This window comes from Mirounga leonina, unplaced genomic scaffold (assembly GCF_011800145.1).
Source record: "Mirounga leonina isolate KUSES-001 unplaced genomic scaffold, KU_Mleo_1.0 Mir_95, whole genome shotgun sequence".
Classification (NCBI taxonomy): Eukaryota; Metazoa; Chordata; class Mammalia; order Carnivora; family Phocidae; genus Mirounga; species Mirounga leonina.
The window spans coordinates 694345-711534 of NW_023270865.1; the positions used below are offsets into that span (position 1 = coordinate 694345).

Genomic DNA, 17190 nt, shown 5'->3' on the forward strand with positions numbered 1-17190 from the left:
GCGGCCCGGCCCAGCACGTGTCAGGGAGGATCTGGGCCATACGTGTGAGAGTGTGTGCATGTGTGCATGTGTGGGTGTGTATGTTGTGCAAGCGCTTGCATGCGTATGTGTATATACATGCGTGGGGGTGTGTGTGCACATGTGAGTGTATGCACGTGTGTTTATGTATACTGTTTGTGCACACGCGAGTGCATACATGTGCGAGCGTGTACATACATGAACGCACCGTGTACGTGTGCAGTGTGAGTGTGCATGTGTGCACGTGTGTAAGTATGTGTGCATGTGAGTGTGCACTGCGTAAGTGTGTGTGCGTGCGCACACGTGTGTAAGTATGTGTGCACGTGAGTGTGCACTGCGTAAGTGTGTATGTGTGCGCGTGTGCACACGTGTGTATGTGTACTGTGTGCATGTGTGCACACACGTGTGTAAGTATGTGCGTGCAGTGCATAAGTGTATATGTGTGTGCATGCATGAGTGTGTGTACGTGTGCAAGTGTGTATGCGTGTGAGCGCACGGAAGCGTGCGTGTGCATGTGTGTGCTCATGTCCGAGGATGTGTGCACACGTGCACGAGGACTCGGTGGGCGTGTGCGTACATGTGCGGTGTGCATGACTGTGGTGTGTGTGTTGTATAGACATGTTGGGTGCCTGTGTTTGTGCACACATGTCTGCACACAGCCCCGGTGCCCTGCTGCTTGCCCTTGTCATGGGCGTGGTGGGGGCCACAGCAGCCTGGGTCCCACCACGCCCGCACATGCCGGGGGACGGTCGCAGCCGCGGCGTAGTGGGGAGCCCGGCCCGTGGGAGGCGGGAGCGTGATGCTCCCTTGGCCCCTCAGATCCAGTCTGATCGCCACCTGCCCTTCGCCTTGCTGTCAACCCTTGACTCAGGAGCTCACAGTAAGGCCGGGGCCCTGGTGCCCACGATGAGGACTGGCCTTTTCGAGCCCCTAGGCCGTGAGCTCTGGAAGACTCTGCGGCGTCCCTCAGGCCCGGCCGCCCGCCTGCTGGCCTTGGCGGGATGCCGGCTCAGTGGGAGCCAACCCGATTAATCATTGCTTCTGGCCGCTGCGATGAGCAGTTAGACAAAACTCAGCTCAGCCTAAGTTAAGGCGGAAACCACCCTTTGAGTTTTCTTAAGAGGGCATATTCACTGCATGAATTGTTAGCTAGGTGTTGGAGAAGGCAGGTTATAGGGTAACTCGGCCACAGCCACCAAGGTTGAGGACAATCCGTGCGTCCCGAGCATGGCAGGGATCCGGAAGCCCATCCACTCGGCGCCCCTTGGTGAAGGGTTGTTTACCGGGATTCGACAATCTCGGCCAAGTCACTTGACACATGGGGTGGTTATTTTAATGAGCTCACGTCCACTCTCCCTGGAAAAATCTGGAAGTTTACATTGAACTGGACTTTCTGAGCATCTGCTGGGCAGGGGTGGGGACCTGGGTGGAGGGTGGATCCCGGAGCCATGTCCCCCCTACTCAGATGCCCGAGGGCCCTGTCCCCATCCCACTGCCTCCTGTCCCGCAGTGACACAGAGTTCAGCCCTGCAGCCCCACACTGAACCTTCAACACCAGTATGTCCAGTCCTCTTATGCCGCCGGTCACCTAGATGCCATGACCTACAGAAACTTCAGGGGGCTCACAGCCCACCATGCAGGGCCATGATGGCATGTACCTGCCGGGGGCCCCCCGTCCCACCCCACTCCAACCTCCACCCTCCTCTGAAAGCTTTCCCACCCCCACTAAGAGAACACTGAGCAGCCCCCCATGGATACACCACACCATCCTGGGCATGTGGGGAGGAGACTGGCGGGTGTGGCCCAGGGGGACTCATCCAGTCCTTCTGTCCCCTGACGGGCACCTTGTTTTGCAGATGTGGCATATTTGCAAGTTGTTGGAAATGCGTGATTTGTAGGCATAATGTGTACCTGTCTTAATAAATCACTATTTCATAGTCTTGTCCTAAATGTTGTCTAAATGCAGAGGGATGAGCAAACAGCGGGGCCCCACTCAGGGCATCGTGGGACCGCGGTTCTGGTTGGGGGGGATGATTTTCTCTGGAGAAGTCATGAGGCCAAGTGGCTGTGTCCGCGGAGCCCTGGGCATGGCGTGTGGCCCTGCGAAGGGCAGGTGGTGGGCAGGCCTTAGGCTCAGGACCGTGGTGCCCTGGTGAGGTCAGGTTGGCTGGGCTGGGGGCCACACTCCTGCCCTCCCAGCCTTCCCCCTCCCTTTCTCACATTCCCTCCCCCCCAGTAGAGTCAGTGGGAGTGTGTCCACCAGGACCCACACCTCTGCGACCCACATATCTGGGCCTGTGTGAGACCAGCATCCCGGGAAGTGGGAATTTCCCATCTGGAGCCCCAGCCTGTCCTGGAAGCATCCACCGGGCATCCACGGGTCCAGGAGCCCCACGGGAGACCCAGGCTGAGTCCACTGAGTCAGCCCATCGCGCTCCATCCCACTGCAGGAGGAGCCCACGTGGAGGGGACCATTCGGACGTCCCCCAGCCTGGCTGAGCTCCCCCCCGCCGTGGCCCTGGATGTCACGCTGTCCCACCCGCTGCCTCAGGGTGTCAGTGGCTGCTGGGGGGGAAGAGAAGAAGTCCTCCCACTCCTGCCCCTGCCCCGCCCCACCAGGGGAGCCCCTCTGGGACACAGGCCCCCGCCCTGCACGTGGTGGGTGCTGGTGGGGGCTGGGCTGAGTGCCACCCCCGCAGGTGCCGCAGGATGCAGGGCTGAGGGGGGATTTCCCCAGAAGAGAGTGCCACCGGCCGGAGGGTCACACTCAACCTCTGAAGACCAAACGTGGCTGAGACACGAACACCCACACCCCAGCGCACCGGGTCCCTCCCCAGGCACTAGCCGTCCTCCGCTGTGGGGTGAACCCACTGTGCGCCTCCACGGCTGGGTCACTGGGGAACACGGCTGAGAGGAGCAGGCCCACCTGAGGTCACACACGGGGACTCTGCTTACGGAACGTTCTAGAAAGGACAGAAGGGTAGCGACGGAGAACAGATGGGACGCGGGCGGGGCAGGAGGGGCAGGAGCTGAGGGGGCGGGTGTGGCCATGAAGGGGACAGAAGGGACCCTCCCTGCGATGGACATGTGCCGAACTGGCCTATTACCCCAGCATCCCCGCTGTGACATGGCCGAGATATTTGCAAGACGCCGCCGCTGCGGGAACGGGCGAGGACGCAGGGCTCTGCGTCACTCCTCACAGCGACAGGGGAGTCTACAGAATCAGAAGGTTGATTAGAAGATCAATGGTTTTTATAAAAGAGCTAAACGAGCTGCGGTCTTAGGAGTCCTGGCGCGTCCCCCCAGGGGAACAGGAGGCCCCTGGCCGTCTGCCTCGGGCACGAAATAAGGTGCGGGTAGAGGACGTGGGGTCAGGAAGGGACCGCCTGGGGGAGAGCAAGAGCCTGGCCCGAGTTATCAATTAACTGGCTCCACTGGTTTTCCTTTAAATAATGAGAAGGTACAGGAGGGGACTACTCGGGGCTCCCACACGGAGGTCCAGGGGGTTCCATGGAGCCCGGGCAGGAGCCAGCGGTGGGCATGGCGTGCGCCGGGGGAGCGGAGCCGTGTGGGGACGGCCGCGGGGACGAGAGGCCGGCGTGGGACAACAAGGGGCAGTACCTGCTGAGCTGCATCGGCTTCGCCGTGGGCCTGGGCAACATCTGGAGGTTTCCGTACCTGTGTCAGACCTATGGCGGAGGTGAGCCGCCCCCACGGCCCTGCACGTTATTGATCCCCGCGACCCGGGGAGCCTGTGTAGTGGAGGTCCAGCCCACTGCCGTCCGGCCTTCTGGGGCTCAGGGGAGCTCTTCACCGCAGTTTGTGGGGTGCTCCCGGGCCAGGCCGTCTACCCCCCATCTGTGCCCGGTCAGGGCACCCCCTCCCTTCACAAGAGTCCATGGTGGTGCTGGCAAGCCAGCCCCACCCGTCGCCTGCAACCCTGGGGAGGGGACACCGAATGTCACCCAGGCTAGGCCGGTCCTTTTCTGGGGTGTGACCTTGGGGCCCATCGGGTCTCAGTGTCAGGTCAGCTTGCCGTCAAGACCCCCCTCTGTAGACGTAAGACCTGAGGCCCCCAGAAGCCCTCCAGGGCAATCCTGCATCCACCGGGCCCCTGGCTGGAAATGTGGGGGCGATTCCTCTGGCTCCCACCAGGAACAGGGCAGAAACGAAGGTCTGTGTGTGGCTGATGGGGCGTCGTCCTGGCCCCTTTCCCTCCTGGCCGTGCTGGGTGGACAGCGGTCAGGCCGCGTCAGGGGATTGCGGGCTGGGGGTCTGCGGGACCTGCTGTAGAGCAGACCAGGCGAGGGCAGCGCTGGGGTGGAGTCCCTGTTCATGAGGAACCTGCTTCCTGGAAGTTTGTTGTTTTTTCCTGATTATAAGCAGCTGGAGGAGACGTCTCTCCAGGAACTGCTGCCCAGAGGCGTCAGAGCCCCCACGGGGTTGGGGCTGGGCGGGCACGTGGGCCTTGGGTTGCTCCCCGGGCCCCCAAGCTGCCCTGTGCATCAGGAGAGGCATGTGCGGGCGCCAAGTGGTGGCCCGCGTGCTGGTGGTCACTCCAGGTCAGGAAAGGCTGCTCTGACCGGAGCCGGTTGGCCGTCGCTCCTCACTGCGATGCGCCGGACTGTCCCGGGAACGTCACTTCTGGAACCCATGTGCCAGCGCTGCCTGGCCCGAGGGCCTCCGGACCAGCCCGTCACACCTGTGCTCATGGGCTGGGGGGACCCCTGCTGTTTAAATACTTCTTTTAGGCCCTGTTTCCAGGTGTGAAGTCCTTCATGAAATGTCATGAAATAGTCAAGTTTCAAAACTCACACTTTTCCTAAACAAGCACCCCTCACGTGTGAGAACAACCTTTTTGTCTCATGTCGACCACCCTGATTATTCGATAACAAGCTGAGCAGATAACCGATTGCATTTTTATTCTGCACAAACTCATGACCCTGACGGTGAATATTCTCTCTGTCCTTAGTGATTACTCAGGTCTGTGGGCTTCTCTCTAAGGATAAGACTTAAAGGCAACATTGTAACAGAATTGGGGGGAACACTCAGGTGCACCTGCAGGGTATTCTGTCACCTCTACGCAGCTTCTGGGTGAGTGTCCGCGCCCGCGGTCAGGGCGTGGACCCTACCAGCGGCCGGCACACGGGCACCCAGGGACCTCCAGGCACCTGTTGGGGTCTACAGTTCCGGCCCGGGAATCATTCACAACCATGTCCATGGCAACACATGTGGGGCATCTAGTGAGCGGCCCGCGATCTCCGCACGGCCGTGTTGCGACCTCAGGACCCATGGGCTCTGTGGAGACGGCAGAGCCGTGCATGGACGTGATGACCCTAGTCTGACAGTCAGTGCAGATGTTCCTCCCGCGGGGCGAGTCTCCCACTCCTCTCCTGGCCCGGTTCTGTGTCAGCCATCGCCATCCCCTGCAGACTTCACAGCCAGGCTGTCAATTCTACGGAGGACTCTCACGGTTTCACGGGCATCGCGTGGCATTTCTAGATTGTCTGGGGACAAATGTCCACTTGGCAACACCAAGTCATCCCATCCGCAGAGACAGCTTATCGGGCACCTGCCCTGGTCTTCTCTGTCCTTCGTTTTCTCTCCGGGACAACCTCAGGGTGTCTCGTTCTGTGGATTCTCAGCAGTGCCGGGCTCTGCAGCCGTCCCGGTCAGACAGACCCTTTTCTCCATGACATTTTCTCAGCAGACGGGACCAGTGTGCCTCGCTTCCAGCACCCCTCGGGCCGGTGGTGAGCCGAGGGCTCTCGCAGATCCACCGTGTGGGTGGGTGCGCCCTGATCTCACCACCCCACCTTTCTCCCGAGGAGAAAAAACTCCTCTCATTGTCTGACGCCACACGTGTGAGGGCTTTGCCCACACCAACCAATTCTCCCAATCCCGGCATCATAATTTAACCCATTTCTGCCGATCTACCTGGAGCGAGCACAGACCCCATGGGGCTCAGTCCACAGAGCACTGCAGAACCCAGGCTCAAGCAGCGGGTCTCCACGTTGCCCACAGCTTCCATCTGATTGTGCTACAAGTCAGGAGCGCCAATATCCCCTTCCTCAGTCCAAAATTTGCTAGAAGGGCTCTCAGACCCAGAAACAGTGTGCTTGCCAGGACCGGGCTTTTATAAAGAATACAGCTCCGAAAAGCCATGTGGCAGGGATGCACAGGGTGGGGGTGACAGAGCCCCCCGCCTCTCTGGGCACCGTGCCCTCCGGCACCTCCTGCGTTCTCCAGCCTGGAAGCTCTCCAAACCCCGTGGCTTACGGTTTTCACGGAGGTTCCATTCTGCAGCCATGGTTGATGGAATCATCAGCTGGGTGATGAGCAGTCTCCAGGCCCTCTCCCCAACCTGGACGTCGAAGTAGGGCTCAAAGTCCCACCTCTCTAATCACAGGGCTGGCTCGTCCTGCAACTGGCGGCCCTCCTCCAAACCGGTTTGGGTTTTATCCAAGTCACGGTCCACACGCAATTTGGATGGGGCTAAAATGCACCTAACACACAGCGATGCTCCTGTGTGGTCTCCATCTGTAATCACAGAGCTCCTCCCTCCTCTTCTCTCCGAAGTGTGGCTGATTCGGCCGCACCAGGTCTGCTACAAGGAGAAACGCCTCTCCCTTCCCCTGGACTGCTCCTCCCGGTGGTCCCTGCCCTGAGCCTGCTGGCTGGGACCTTCCTGCAGAGCATGGGGTCCTTGGGTCCTGGCCGGCCTGGAGCCTGCAGGCCCTTTCTAGACAGTGGGTCAAACACCTGGGACCCAGAGCCCCTGTCTGACGGCCAGGCACCACTTCTGGGGCTGGGCAGCCGGCCCCATGTGTCCTTACCATGCCAAAGGTGTGTGCTCAAGGCCAAGGGTGGTTGGGAGGTGCACACACCTGCCTGAGACCCCACAGTGCGTGTGCGTGTGGGGTGGGACAGGGAGAAGGGCGGGCTGGGGAGGGCTCCTCCATCTGGCCCCTGGGCCCCTGGCCTGTGATTGGCCCCTCTCCCTGCTAGGAGCTCCCTGAAGTGGTCAGGCTGTGTTCACAGCCCCAGCTGCAAGCCCCTGCCCACAGGTGCCTGGTCGTCCCTGGGGCGTCCGGCGCATCCCTCGAGGCCGAGTCTCCCAGGATTCCACGTTGTTATTTCACGCTTCTTTGTGGTTTTGCCGCTACGTGGATGACACCAGCAGGCACTGTTGTGCCCCAAACACTGGTGTCCCGTGCAGACGCTGATGTGGTGGAGTGACTACCGGCCCTCTCCAGGGCTCCGGCTCAGTGTCAACACCTCTGACCGTGATGCAGAAACCCAGGGAGAGGCTAGCCCTCATGGGGGCCGGGCCTGCGCCGGGCCAGCCGAGTCGGGGACACGCAGGAGCACGTTCCCTGACGTGGCCGGCCCTGGCGGGCAGGCAGGGCAGCGGCTGTCGGTCCTGGAGCATCTAGGGCCTGCAGGCCCACACACTGCCGTTAACAGGAAGAAAATGCAGCTCCCAACTGTACCGGGACTCCTTTCCCCCAACAGTATGAGCACACCCACAGTCGCGTGGGATGCGGGAGCCGACATCTCCCCACGGGCGCCCCCAGGCGATCTGGCCGGGCCCCTCGGGGCTGTGGGCCCCTCACTCCTCACACCCGTGGCCTTTTCTCCTGCTCCCGCTGCTGCTAGCTCCCAGTGCAGAAAGGCGTGGTCCTCCCATCGATCCCATGGAGGTGGTCAGTGTGTGCTCCCCTGGGGGACCACGGAGCCTCACCCCACCGCGGCTACGGGTGCCCACCTCCCAGCATCTGGACGCTGATTCAGGGGCGATGCTCATGCCCAGGCACGGAGAGACGGGTCCCAGCCCCCACTCAGGCACAAAGCTCGAGAGACCATTTCAAAGGTCCACCTTCTCCAACATCCTGCCAGGAGCACAGACCAGCCCCACGTCACAGGAGGGCCCATAATCGGGATGAGGGGTGTCCCCGAAGGAACACCACTGCTTGCTGTTGCATGAAACCTGCCCCCAAAGCCACACAAGGTGGGATGCTGCCAAGTGATTTGAAAGAGCAGCAGACCAGGTGCCCGGCGTGCAGGCCCATCTCCCTCGGCCCAAGGCCCCACCAGGCAGCCGTCGACCCTCCGATGACCACTGTGTCTTTGCAGGGGCTTTCCTCATCCCCTACCTCATCGCCTTGGTCCTCGAGGGAATCCCTATCTTCTACATCGAGCTGGCCATCGGCCAGCGCCTACGGAGAGGCAGCATCGGGGTGTGGACGGCCATCTCGCCCTACCTGGGCGGAGTGGGTAGGCTGCCTGCCTCTGACCCCTGCCCGGAGCTGTTGGGAGGGTGGGGGGCTGCAGGTCCCGTGTGTGCCATGGATCAGCTCGTCACTCCAGTGCACATTCCGTGGCTTTGACCCTATAGGAGAGGGGTCCAGACCTAATAGCGCAGGGAGATGCGTGGGGCAGCGTCCCTGCGGGAGCTAAGTCTGCTCATGCTCTGAGTACTCGTCTTCCAGGAGGCCCTGTTTGGTTCCCCCAAAGCCCAAGGAGGGACCTGGGTGCAGGGTGCTGCGTGGGGTGAGCTCAGGGTGCAGGAGGTGGCGGCAGGCCCAGCCCCACGGAGCAGCAAGCTGTCCCAGATCACCCGGGGACTATGTCCCCTCGGGTGCCGAGCCCACACATCCTGGGAGCTTGAGAGTGTCCAGGGAGTCCTGGACAGAGGGCAGGCCTGACACCTGGAGTGCCCGTGAGGTGGGTGCTGCAGGGAGGGGTCCAAGCGGCCCCTCTGGCAGTGTGACACGTCCCACAAGGTGGCTACAGCACTGTCCGTGAGGCCCACCAGGAAGCCAGTGGAGAGGCAGACCCTAGCCCAGCTGAGGATGGGGCCCCAGGGCCGTGAAAACGATGCATCGCCCTCGGGTGCATGCGGCCAGATGTGGGCCAGCAGTGGGGCGGGCAGCGGGAGGCCTCGGGGATGACAGGGAGCAGGAGTGGGGTGCTTGTGTCTGGAGCCCTGCGGCCAGGGAGGCGGGGAAGCCGCTGACTGCCACCTCCCCACAGGGCTGGGCTGCCTCACCGTGTCCTTCCTGGTCAGTCTGTACTACAACACTGTCCTGACGTGGGTGCTGTGGTACTTGCTCAACTCCTTCCAGTACCCGCTCCCCTGGAGCTCCTGCCCACTGGACCTCAACCGCACAGGTAGTGCTGGGGGGGCGTGAGGCTCAGCGCCCTGCCTCACGCGGGCGCTGCATGGGCTCCCTAAACAGCACGTCTGAAGTCCTGTTCCCCTTACCCCATCGTATCTGACCACCGATGGGCCCCCAGAGACTCTGTGCATTCACAGCCCAGCCGCGAGCAGGCATACCCAGCGACAAGAGGCTGAGTGGGCGGGACGGCGGTTTTCGCTGGACTCGGCGCAGCCCTCAGCCATGCACTCCAGCAGAGAAGGTCCTCGCAGCCCAGGAAACAGTCGCTCTTTTACACTGGCTCATGAAGCTGTGTTAACCCTCCTTCCCTTCCTGCCTCTGCTGATACTAACTTGAGCTTGGCCCGTTCTGAACGAGGCAGCCCAGGCGCAAGTCCGGGCCCAGAGGCTCCCCGCATCTGCCCACCAGCCCTGGCTGCACGCCCTGGGCCGTGGGGGGCTGGGTCCCGCCAGGTGTGCCTAGTGCTCCGGCAGCAGCCCTGGTCAGCTATCCGCAGACTGCAGTCCGGGGTGGAGGCCTGTGAGCCCACATCCAGGCCCGAGCCCTGTGCCAGCCCCTGACAGACCCTCCTGGCTCCAGGGTTGGAAGCCGAGTGCCAGGCCAGCAGCCCCGTGAGCTACTTCTGGTACCGGCAGACGCTGAACATCACGGCGGACATCAGCGACAACGGCTCCATCCAGTGGCCGCTGCTGGCCTGCTTGGCCGCGTCCTGGGCAGTCGTGTACCTGTGTGTCATCAGAAGCATCGAAAGCCTGGGGAAGGTGAGGCCCCTCGGGTGGATCCCACCACCCGGCTGCCGCCGGCTCGGTGTTTGCCCACGGGCTCAGAGGCTGGGCTGGGAGGGTGCGGGCGTGAGGACCAGTGTGCTCCCTGGAGATGGGCACCTTTACCTGGCAGCGCTCTGCTCAGACGCTGCCGGGAGGTTTTCTCTGTTCTTTTCCTTTTACCCTTTTTGGGTCTCTGTGTTTAAAGTGTGTTTCTCGTAGACGCACACAGTTGGATCTTGCATTTCTATCCAGGCTCAGTCCCTGCCCTTGTTTGGCTGTTTACACTGTTTACATTTAGTGTGATGATTAATCCGGGTTCCGTCGGCCATCCTGTTTGTTTCGTACTGGTCCCCTCTGTTCTCCTGTTTCCTGGGTGTTTCTTGTGACCCCCCTGTATCCACCTGTTGGCTCGTCAGCGGTAACTGTTCTACCCTCGGGGTTGGACGGGGGGCTTGGCCATCGGTCCGTCTGGGAGCAATGGTGCCCCCGGGATGAGGCAGGAGACCCTCACTCACGCTGTGCTGCCTTCCTCCGCTTTCCCACCCCTGGTCACATTTCACTACGACAGTCTGTGAGCAGCAACCATGTCCTGGCATGTTCGTTTTAACAGTTTACTACCTTCTGAAGAGACTTCAGTGATGGGGAGAAATGTGTCAGGTGTTACTCACACGGTTTCTGTGCCAAGTGCCCTCTCTCCTCCTGGGGCACGGACAGGCCCCGCGCTGCGTGCATCCTCCCTTTCAACACCTGCGACAAGGCTCCTTGCCTTTCCCTGCCGTGGCTTCCAACACATGTTTGTGGCCTTTTGCACAGATCCAGGCGTGTGTCTGCTCACTTCCTCTGCTGGCATGTTAGGGTTACTGTTTCGTGAAGGTCTTCGCGCTTGAGAGGACAGAATTACTGAATTACACCAAAGCAAACGTTAGGCCCAACAAGCCACCAGAAATTCCAAATAACCCTGAGATGAAAGTCCTTACAGGGGACCGGGGCGACTCCCCCAACAGTCTGTACTCGGGGACTTGGGGGTGGCAGTGAGGGAAGAGCATCGTCTGCAGATTTATTCTGTGTAGGCACCATGTGTGCAGACCCCTGACCACATCCGACTGAGGAGGGGGTGCTGGTCCTATGCTGGGGAGACGGGTGAGGGCAGGTGTGTGGCCCCAAGGCCCTGGTGAAGTGGCCGGTTGTGGGCACTGGGGTGAGGGGGAGGGCTGGCGGCTGGGTAAGAGGGAGGCCCACCCACCTGGGACGCCCCACAGACACAAGTGTATACGTGAATCTGCCTGTGAGCATCCCCATGAGCTCCAGACCCTGGGAGCCTGACTGGGGCCCACATGCCCCATGCTGCGCCCTCTGCCCCCGCTCAGCTGGAATCCCAGATGAGTGACAGGAGGCTGGCCACAGAGGCCTTTACAGCACACCTGCCTCTTAAAGGTTTTATATGGGACAGATACCACTGAAAAGTCTAACAATTTGGTCTTTTTTAAAGGCAATTTATTTCACAGCCCTGTTCCCTTACCTGGTCCTGACCATCTTCCTTATCAGAGGACTCACCCTGCCCGGGGCGGTCAAAGGGTTAATCTACCTGTTCACTCCAGATGTAAGTTGGTTTGAAGTCCAGGCTCCAGGCTCAGGAAACACATGAGTCAGAGGCAGAGCCCAGCCCAGCTTGCTCCATCCCCTGGCCATGTGAATGGCCATTAGCCAGAGGCCAGGCTGCCCAGGGCCACGTGCGGGTGAGGGCAAGGAGGAGGGTGGTATGGGGTCTCGGGGAGGAGGTCAGGGAGCAGAGGATGGGAGCATGTCACTTGGTTTGTGACATGTAGCCCGAGGGATGTTGCTGGCGGGGTTCAGGGGAGAAGCCAGCTAGAGGCCCCCCCTAGATGCCCCCCCAGTGCCCTGCACCCCATACCCCTGAGGGCCTTGCAAGCTGCATGCACCCTACCAGGTAAGGAATCACAGGACCCAAGGGCCCGCACCCCTCCTAGACTCTTGCACACTCCCTAGGACCCTAGCATTCCATGAGAGTTTCCAGGGGCTGCACAGCAGAAGGGAAGGGGGCACTGGGTGTGGACGTGGGTCTGCCCGTAGGCACCGTGTCCCAGCCACCGTGGGACCCTTCAAGTCCCTCAGAACCACCATGTCTGAGAGGAGCAGAAGAAACACACCCAAGTCGCTCAGACCCATTTCTCAGCCCTCAGTGGTCTGTCAGCCAAGTTCTCAGAACGCCACGTGGGTTTACTTAAGCCGTCACAGAACAGCAAGGCCACGCTTGCTGTGTGAACTGCCATTCCAGTCGTGCTCTCTCGTTGGTGATCCTAAGCTGTTCACACCTCTTCATGAGAGTCGTCCCGGAGGAAGCTTTAGGAATGTTCTGGGGCCGTGGGCTCCTCGGCCGGTGTGGCTCATCTGCTGCACAACAGGATTCCGTGTCTTTCCAGGTGCAGATTCTCCAGAACCCGCGGGTGTGGCTGGACGCAGCCACGCAGATATTCTTCTCCCTGTCCCTGGCCTTCGGAGGACACATTGCTTTTGCAAGTTATAACCCGCCTGGGTAGGGACCAGGCTCGGGGGTGGGTTCCTTCCAACGGAGGGGCTGGGCCTCCTGTGCCGAAGCACCTCCAAAGTAACATCCTGTGTGGCCTGGTAGGAACCTGTGATAGGAACAGACTCCTGGGGAGTCTACCAGTTACCCAGCCATGCGCGGAGAGCTGCGGGTAGGGCCCCTACGGCAGCTTCTAGCGTGTTCTGGGGGAAGAGAGCCCGGGCACTCAATTCCAGGAACAGGCCATAACCGGGGACTGACCCCAACCAACAGGAAGCATGTGTCATGCACAAGGCCGGAAAAGCAGCGTGTATCAGCTCCCTGGTCACCTAAGACGGACACGGGGCTCCCACCTCGCTGCGGGAACCACGCACCTGCCGTGAGAGCCCCAGGGGCTCGGGCACTAAAGTGTCACCCGCCACATCATAAACCAGGCAGCCACAAGCCGTTGGGACCATCTGAACAAACATGGTTCTATATGGTGGCCAGACTTCTCCCCCTCCGAAGTGCAGGGATGGGGAGGTGGGTGGAGCGGGTGCTTCACACGACTGCACCTGACAAGTGACCACCTCAGCCCACTCCACGTAGCTTGTGTGTGTTTCTCGTGTGGAGATCATCTCAGCAAAGCCCACTCCAGGCTCCACGATGCCCCACGTTGTCCTCAGCTCCCTGTGTCCAGGCCTTGGGGGTAGGGGTGGAGGCTGAGGGTTTCAGACCACCCACAGTCTTGAGCTGCGGTGGGCAGGGAGGGGCCTAGTGGGGAGGGGGTCATCAGAGAGGGGGTCTTTGGGGGAGGAGCAAGTGGGGAGGGGGTCAGCAGGGAGAGGTGGTCAGGGAGGGGTCAGAGGGGAAAGGGTCATCAGGGAGGGGGTCTTTGGGGAGGGGGTCAGCAGAGAGGGGTGTTCAGAGAGGAGGAGCTCAGCAGGGAGGTGTGGTCGGGGAGGGGTCAGCGGGGAGGGGGCCATGGAAGGGGGTCCAAGACCATCCTGAGACTAGCGGGGACAGCGCCGGCACTGGGGGTCATCGGCATGCAGGCTCCGTGTGCAGGGGGGTGTGCCAGGGGGGCATGGAGATGACGCTAAGCACGCATGTCTGCCAGGAACAACTGTGAGAAGGATGCGGTGACCATCGCCCTGGTCAACAGTATGACTTCCCTCTATGCATCCATCGCTGTGTTCTCCGTTTTGGGATTCAAGGCAGCCAACGACCATGGGCGTTGCCTGGACAGGTGAGCACGGTGCCCTTGGCTGAGGGTGGGGTGTCCACAGAGCTCAGTCTTCAGACGCTACCTGACGCCCTGGACCTGCACAACCACCTCTTCTTTCCTTAGGGGCGTGGGGGGGGGAGAGTCTCCAGAGGTTCGTGTCCATGCGCAGCCTAGAGCGTGACCCGACGTGGAGGTGGGGTCTCTGGCAGATTCTGGTGAAGATGTCATGCTGATCCAATGTGTCCTGACAAGAGACAGGCAGGGACACGCAGGCACATGGGGGAGGCCGTGGGAGGAGGCAGAGGTTGGAGGGACGTGGCCACAGCCCAGGGACTCTGGGGCACCAGGAGCTGGATGAGGCGGGAGGGACCTTCCCTGGAGCCGTGGGGGGGGCGGGGCGTGTGGCCCGGCCGACACCACTCCCGTGGACTTCTGGCCTCAGAGCTGGGAGAATAAATGTCTGTTTACTTGAAGGCTTTCAGTGTGTGGCCACCTGCCACGACAGCAGGGGCCACAGAGGTTGTAGGATGCCCTGGCATTTGGAACCACGGTGTTTCAAAGGCCGCCAACTCTTGCTCGCCAAGAGCCCTCCAGAGGCACTCTGCCAGGTGGACCCGTGGACGGGTGCAGGCTCGGCCCTCTGCATGCTGCCAGGCATCCAGTGCCCAGGGCAGCCCCCTGTCAACCATGACACCTGTGCCAGCCACGCTCAGGCCACGCTCAGGCCACGCTCAGGGCCACGGCCCACAGAGGGCGGAGGGGGAGACGGAGCAGCTTCACAGCCTGAGCTTGGGCGCTGTGGGGCGTGTGCACCCACTGGAATGTTCCGGAGAGGCTGCAGTGCCACGTGGTGGATGGTGTGGCCCCCACTGGGGAGCAGCAGGGGCAGCACTTCCAGCTGTTTCCACCAAGCACTGTGGACAAGTCCGTGCTCACGGTAACAGCTGTGACTTGCCCCTGCACAAGGCTCCCCTGCCGTGGTTTCTCTGCGACCCAGCGCTGGCCGCCACGCGGGCCAGCCACCAGACAGCAGTGCCACGCTGCACCCAGGGGACATTTTAAACAGCAAAATCACCAGCAAACAGCAAAAAACTGCGCACACCATGGCCCTAAGCTGACTGTAAGGATGCTCGTGACCCTGGGCAGCTCTGCACATGGCCACTGATAACCCCAGGAGCGCCGTGAGTGCTAATTCCGAGGTTGCAAAGAGATTTCAGCAAGTAGGCAAAGTAAGATCCGGGAATACCCACGGGCCTGTGTCTGAGCCGTGAGCCTTGAGGCCAGTGAGCACCTGCTGGTGGCGGCCGGTGGAGGGGTGACCAGGGCCGCTCCCGGGGCGGCCAGGGGGCTGCCACTGCCCCACGGTGCCCTGAGGGCAGCGTCCCCTCCAGGCCGGGCTCCCCTCTGTCCCTGCGGCGAGTGCTGTCCGGCCCTCCGGAGGGTGCTGGTGTCCTTCTGGGTGTTTCAGGGTGCAGCGCACCCAGCCAGCGTACACTTGCTGTGTCTCTGCAGGAACATCCTCCAGCTCATCAATGCGTTTGACTTCCCTGAGCAGAGCATCTCCAGGGACGACTATGTTGCCGTCCTCATGCACCTGAATACCACCCAGCCCGAGAGGGTGGCCAGGCTCCCCCTGGAGGCTTGCCACCTGGAAGACTTTCTGGATAAGGTACCCGAGGGGCCTGGCCTTGCTCCAGGCAGCCGCAGATCTTCTCCAGGACCTGGCCCAGGCTGGCCTGGCGCTGTGAACAGAGGACTCTAGGCTGGCCCTGTGCCTCTGCAGAGCTGAGCTTCCAGAAAGACTGTGGCCTCAATGCAATGTGTCCGACAGGGCCCTGCCCAGGGGGCTGGAGGCCAGGCTGACCCAGGAGACTGGGTGTTGCTGGTGCACAGAGCTGGGGGGGGGGGGCAGAGTCTGGGTCACAGAGCTGGGCTGTGGCCGGAGTCGGGCGGCTGCCCAGGAGCGAGGGCAGCTGTGGACCCCTGGCTATGGGGTGATTCACCTGAGCCCAACACCCCTGGGCCTACGGTCACCTGCCAGCTGCAGGGTGTTAGGGGAAAGGTTCTGTTCCCCCGGAGGCACATCTGTGGCCTGTGGTGTAGCCAGAGAGGGCAGGGCCACCACCTTGCCCTGGTGCCGGTGGTGGGGAGGGCGTCCGGTGCGTGTCACGCTGCGAGGGCCGCGTGCGCTTATGTTTCAGAGTGCCTCCGGCACAGGCCTGGCCTTCATTGTCTTCACGGAGGCCATCCTCCACATGCCGGGGGCCCCCGGGTGGGCCGTGCTGTTCTTCGGGATGCTGTTCACCTTGGGCCTGTCATCCATGTTCGGGAACATGGAAAGCATCATCACGCCATTCCTGGATATGGGGATCATGCGCAGATCCGTCCCCAAGGAGGTCCTGACCGGTGAGTGGACGCCCAGCCCACCTTGTAGGCCTGTCCTCCCTGTCTGCCCACCTCCTGCCCTTCCTCCATGAGCGTCCCAGCGGGAGCCTGGGTCTGGTCTCGTCACCCCCAGCACCGGTCCTGGCAGCTCTGCCCTAACTCGGCATCCCACGAGGGCCATGGTGGGAGACCTCGGGGTCGGGCAGGGGCAGAGCCCACGGACAGCAAGCCCCCATCGTGCGTCCTCCTGCCCTGGACACAGTGCTGGGAGGGCCGGAGGAGCAGGGTGACGGGCTCCGACGAGGGGGTGCCGCCATCCCTCCAGGCCTGGTCTGCCTGTTCTGCTTCCTCTCTGCGATCTGCTTCACGCTCCAGTCGGGCAACTACTGGCTAGAGGTGTTTGATAACTTCGCCGCCCCCCTGAACCTCATCATCTTCGCCTTCTTCGAGGCGGTCGGGGTCGCCTATGTGTACGGGATGCGCCGGTGAGTGTGCGTCTGTCTCCTCAGGGCCCCGCCCTCCTGCTCCCCGCACCCTGAGTGTCGCGGCAGTGGCTGTCCTGGCCCGCACAGGATGCGGCAGGACTGTCTGAGCCCCTCCCCAAACAGACCCGGGGCAGCTCCCCGCGGCCCAGGACCCGGCCCCACCCGGCGGCACGGGCCTCCAGCTTGTGGTGGCAGGCGGCAAGACTGCCAGTGTCCAGCCACGCAGGGCAGAGTCCTCAAGCCAAGGACAGGTGGACACTAGGCCACTGCGGGGCCCTCCTGCCCTGACCCCGTCCTGGAGGCCTCTGAGGAGGCCCAGCACAGGTCCTGCCCATCCCCCCTGACTCTGGCCCAGCGCACACCTGGACTCACCACTGCTCCACACCTGCCATCTCTGTCACTCATATGTCACACCTGTGCTCACACCTGTGTTCACACCTGTGCTCACACTTGTCACCCATGCCTGTCACACCCGGGCTCACACCTGTGCTCACACCCGTCACACCCGTGTTCACTTCACACCTGTGCTCACACCTGTCACACCCATGTTCACGTCACACCTGTCACACACACCTGTCACACCCGTGCTCACACTTGTCAC

The 17190-nt window shown here is 61.8% G+C and overlaps 1 protein-coding gene across 1 annotated transcript in view; it reads left to right on the forward strand.

Annotated features, from left to right (window-relative positions):
* The first annotated feature begins 3558 nt into the window (after nucleotides 1-3558).
* Nucleotides 3559-17190, forward strand: part of SLC6A18 (solute carrier family 6 member 18) — a 15276-nt gene continuing 1644 nt past the window's right edge. Inside the window, exons 1-10 of the mRNA XM_034998791.1 lie at nucleotides 3559-3718; nucleotides 8155-8295; nucleotides 9055-9192; nucleotides 9780-9961; nucleotides 11457-11567; nucleotides 12409-12521; nucleotides 13612-13740; nucleotides 15232-15388; nucleotides 15921-16125; nucleotides 16430-16589. Coding sequence (XP_034854682.1) covers nucleotides 3559-3718; nucleotides 8155-8295; nucleotides 9055-9192; nucleotides 9780-9961; nucleotides 11457-11567; nucleotides 12409-12521; nucleotides 13612-13740; nucleotides 15232-15388; nucleotides 15921-16125; nucleotides 16430-16589 — 1496 coding nt within the window. The remainder of the gene's footprint in view (nucleotides 3719-8154; nucleotides 8296-9054; nucleotides 9193-9779; nucleotides 9962-11456; nucleotides 11568-12408; nucleotides 12522-13611; nucleotides 13741-15231; nucleotides 15389-15920; nucleotides 16126-16429; nucleotides 16590-17190) is intronic.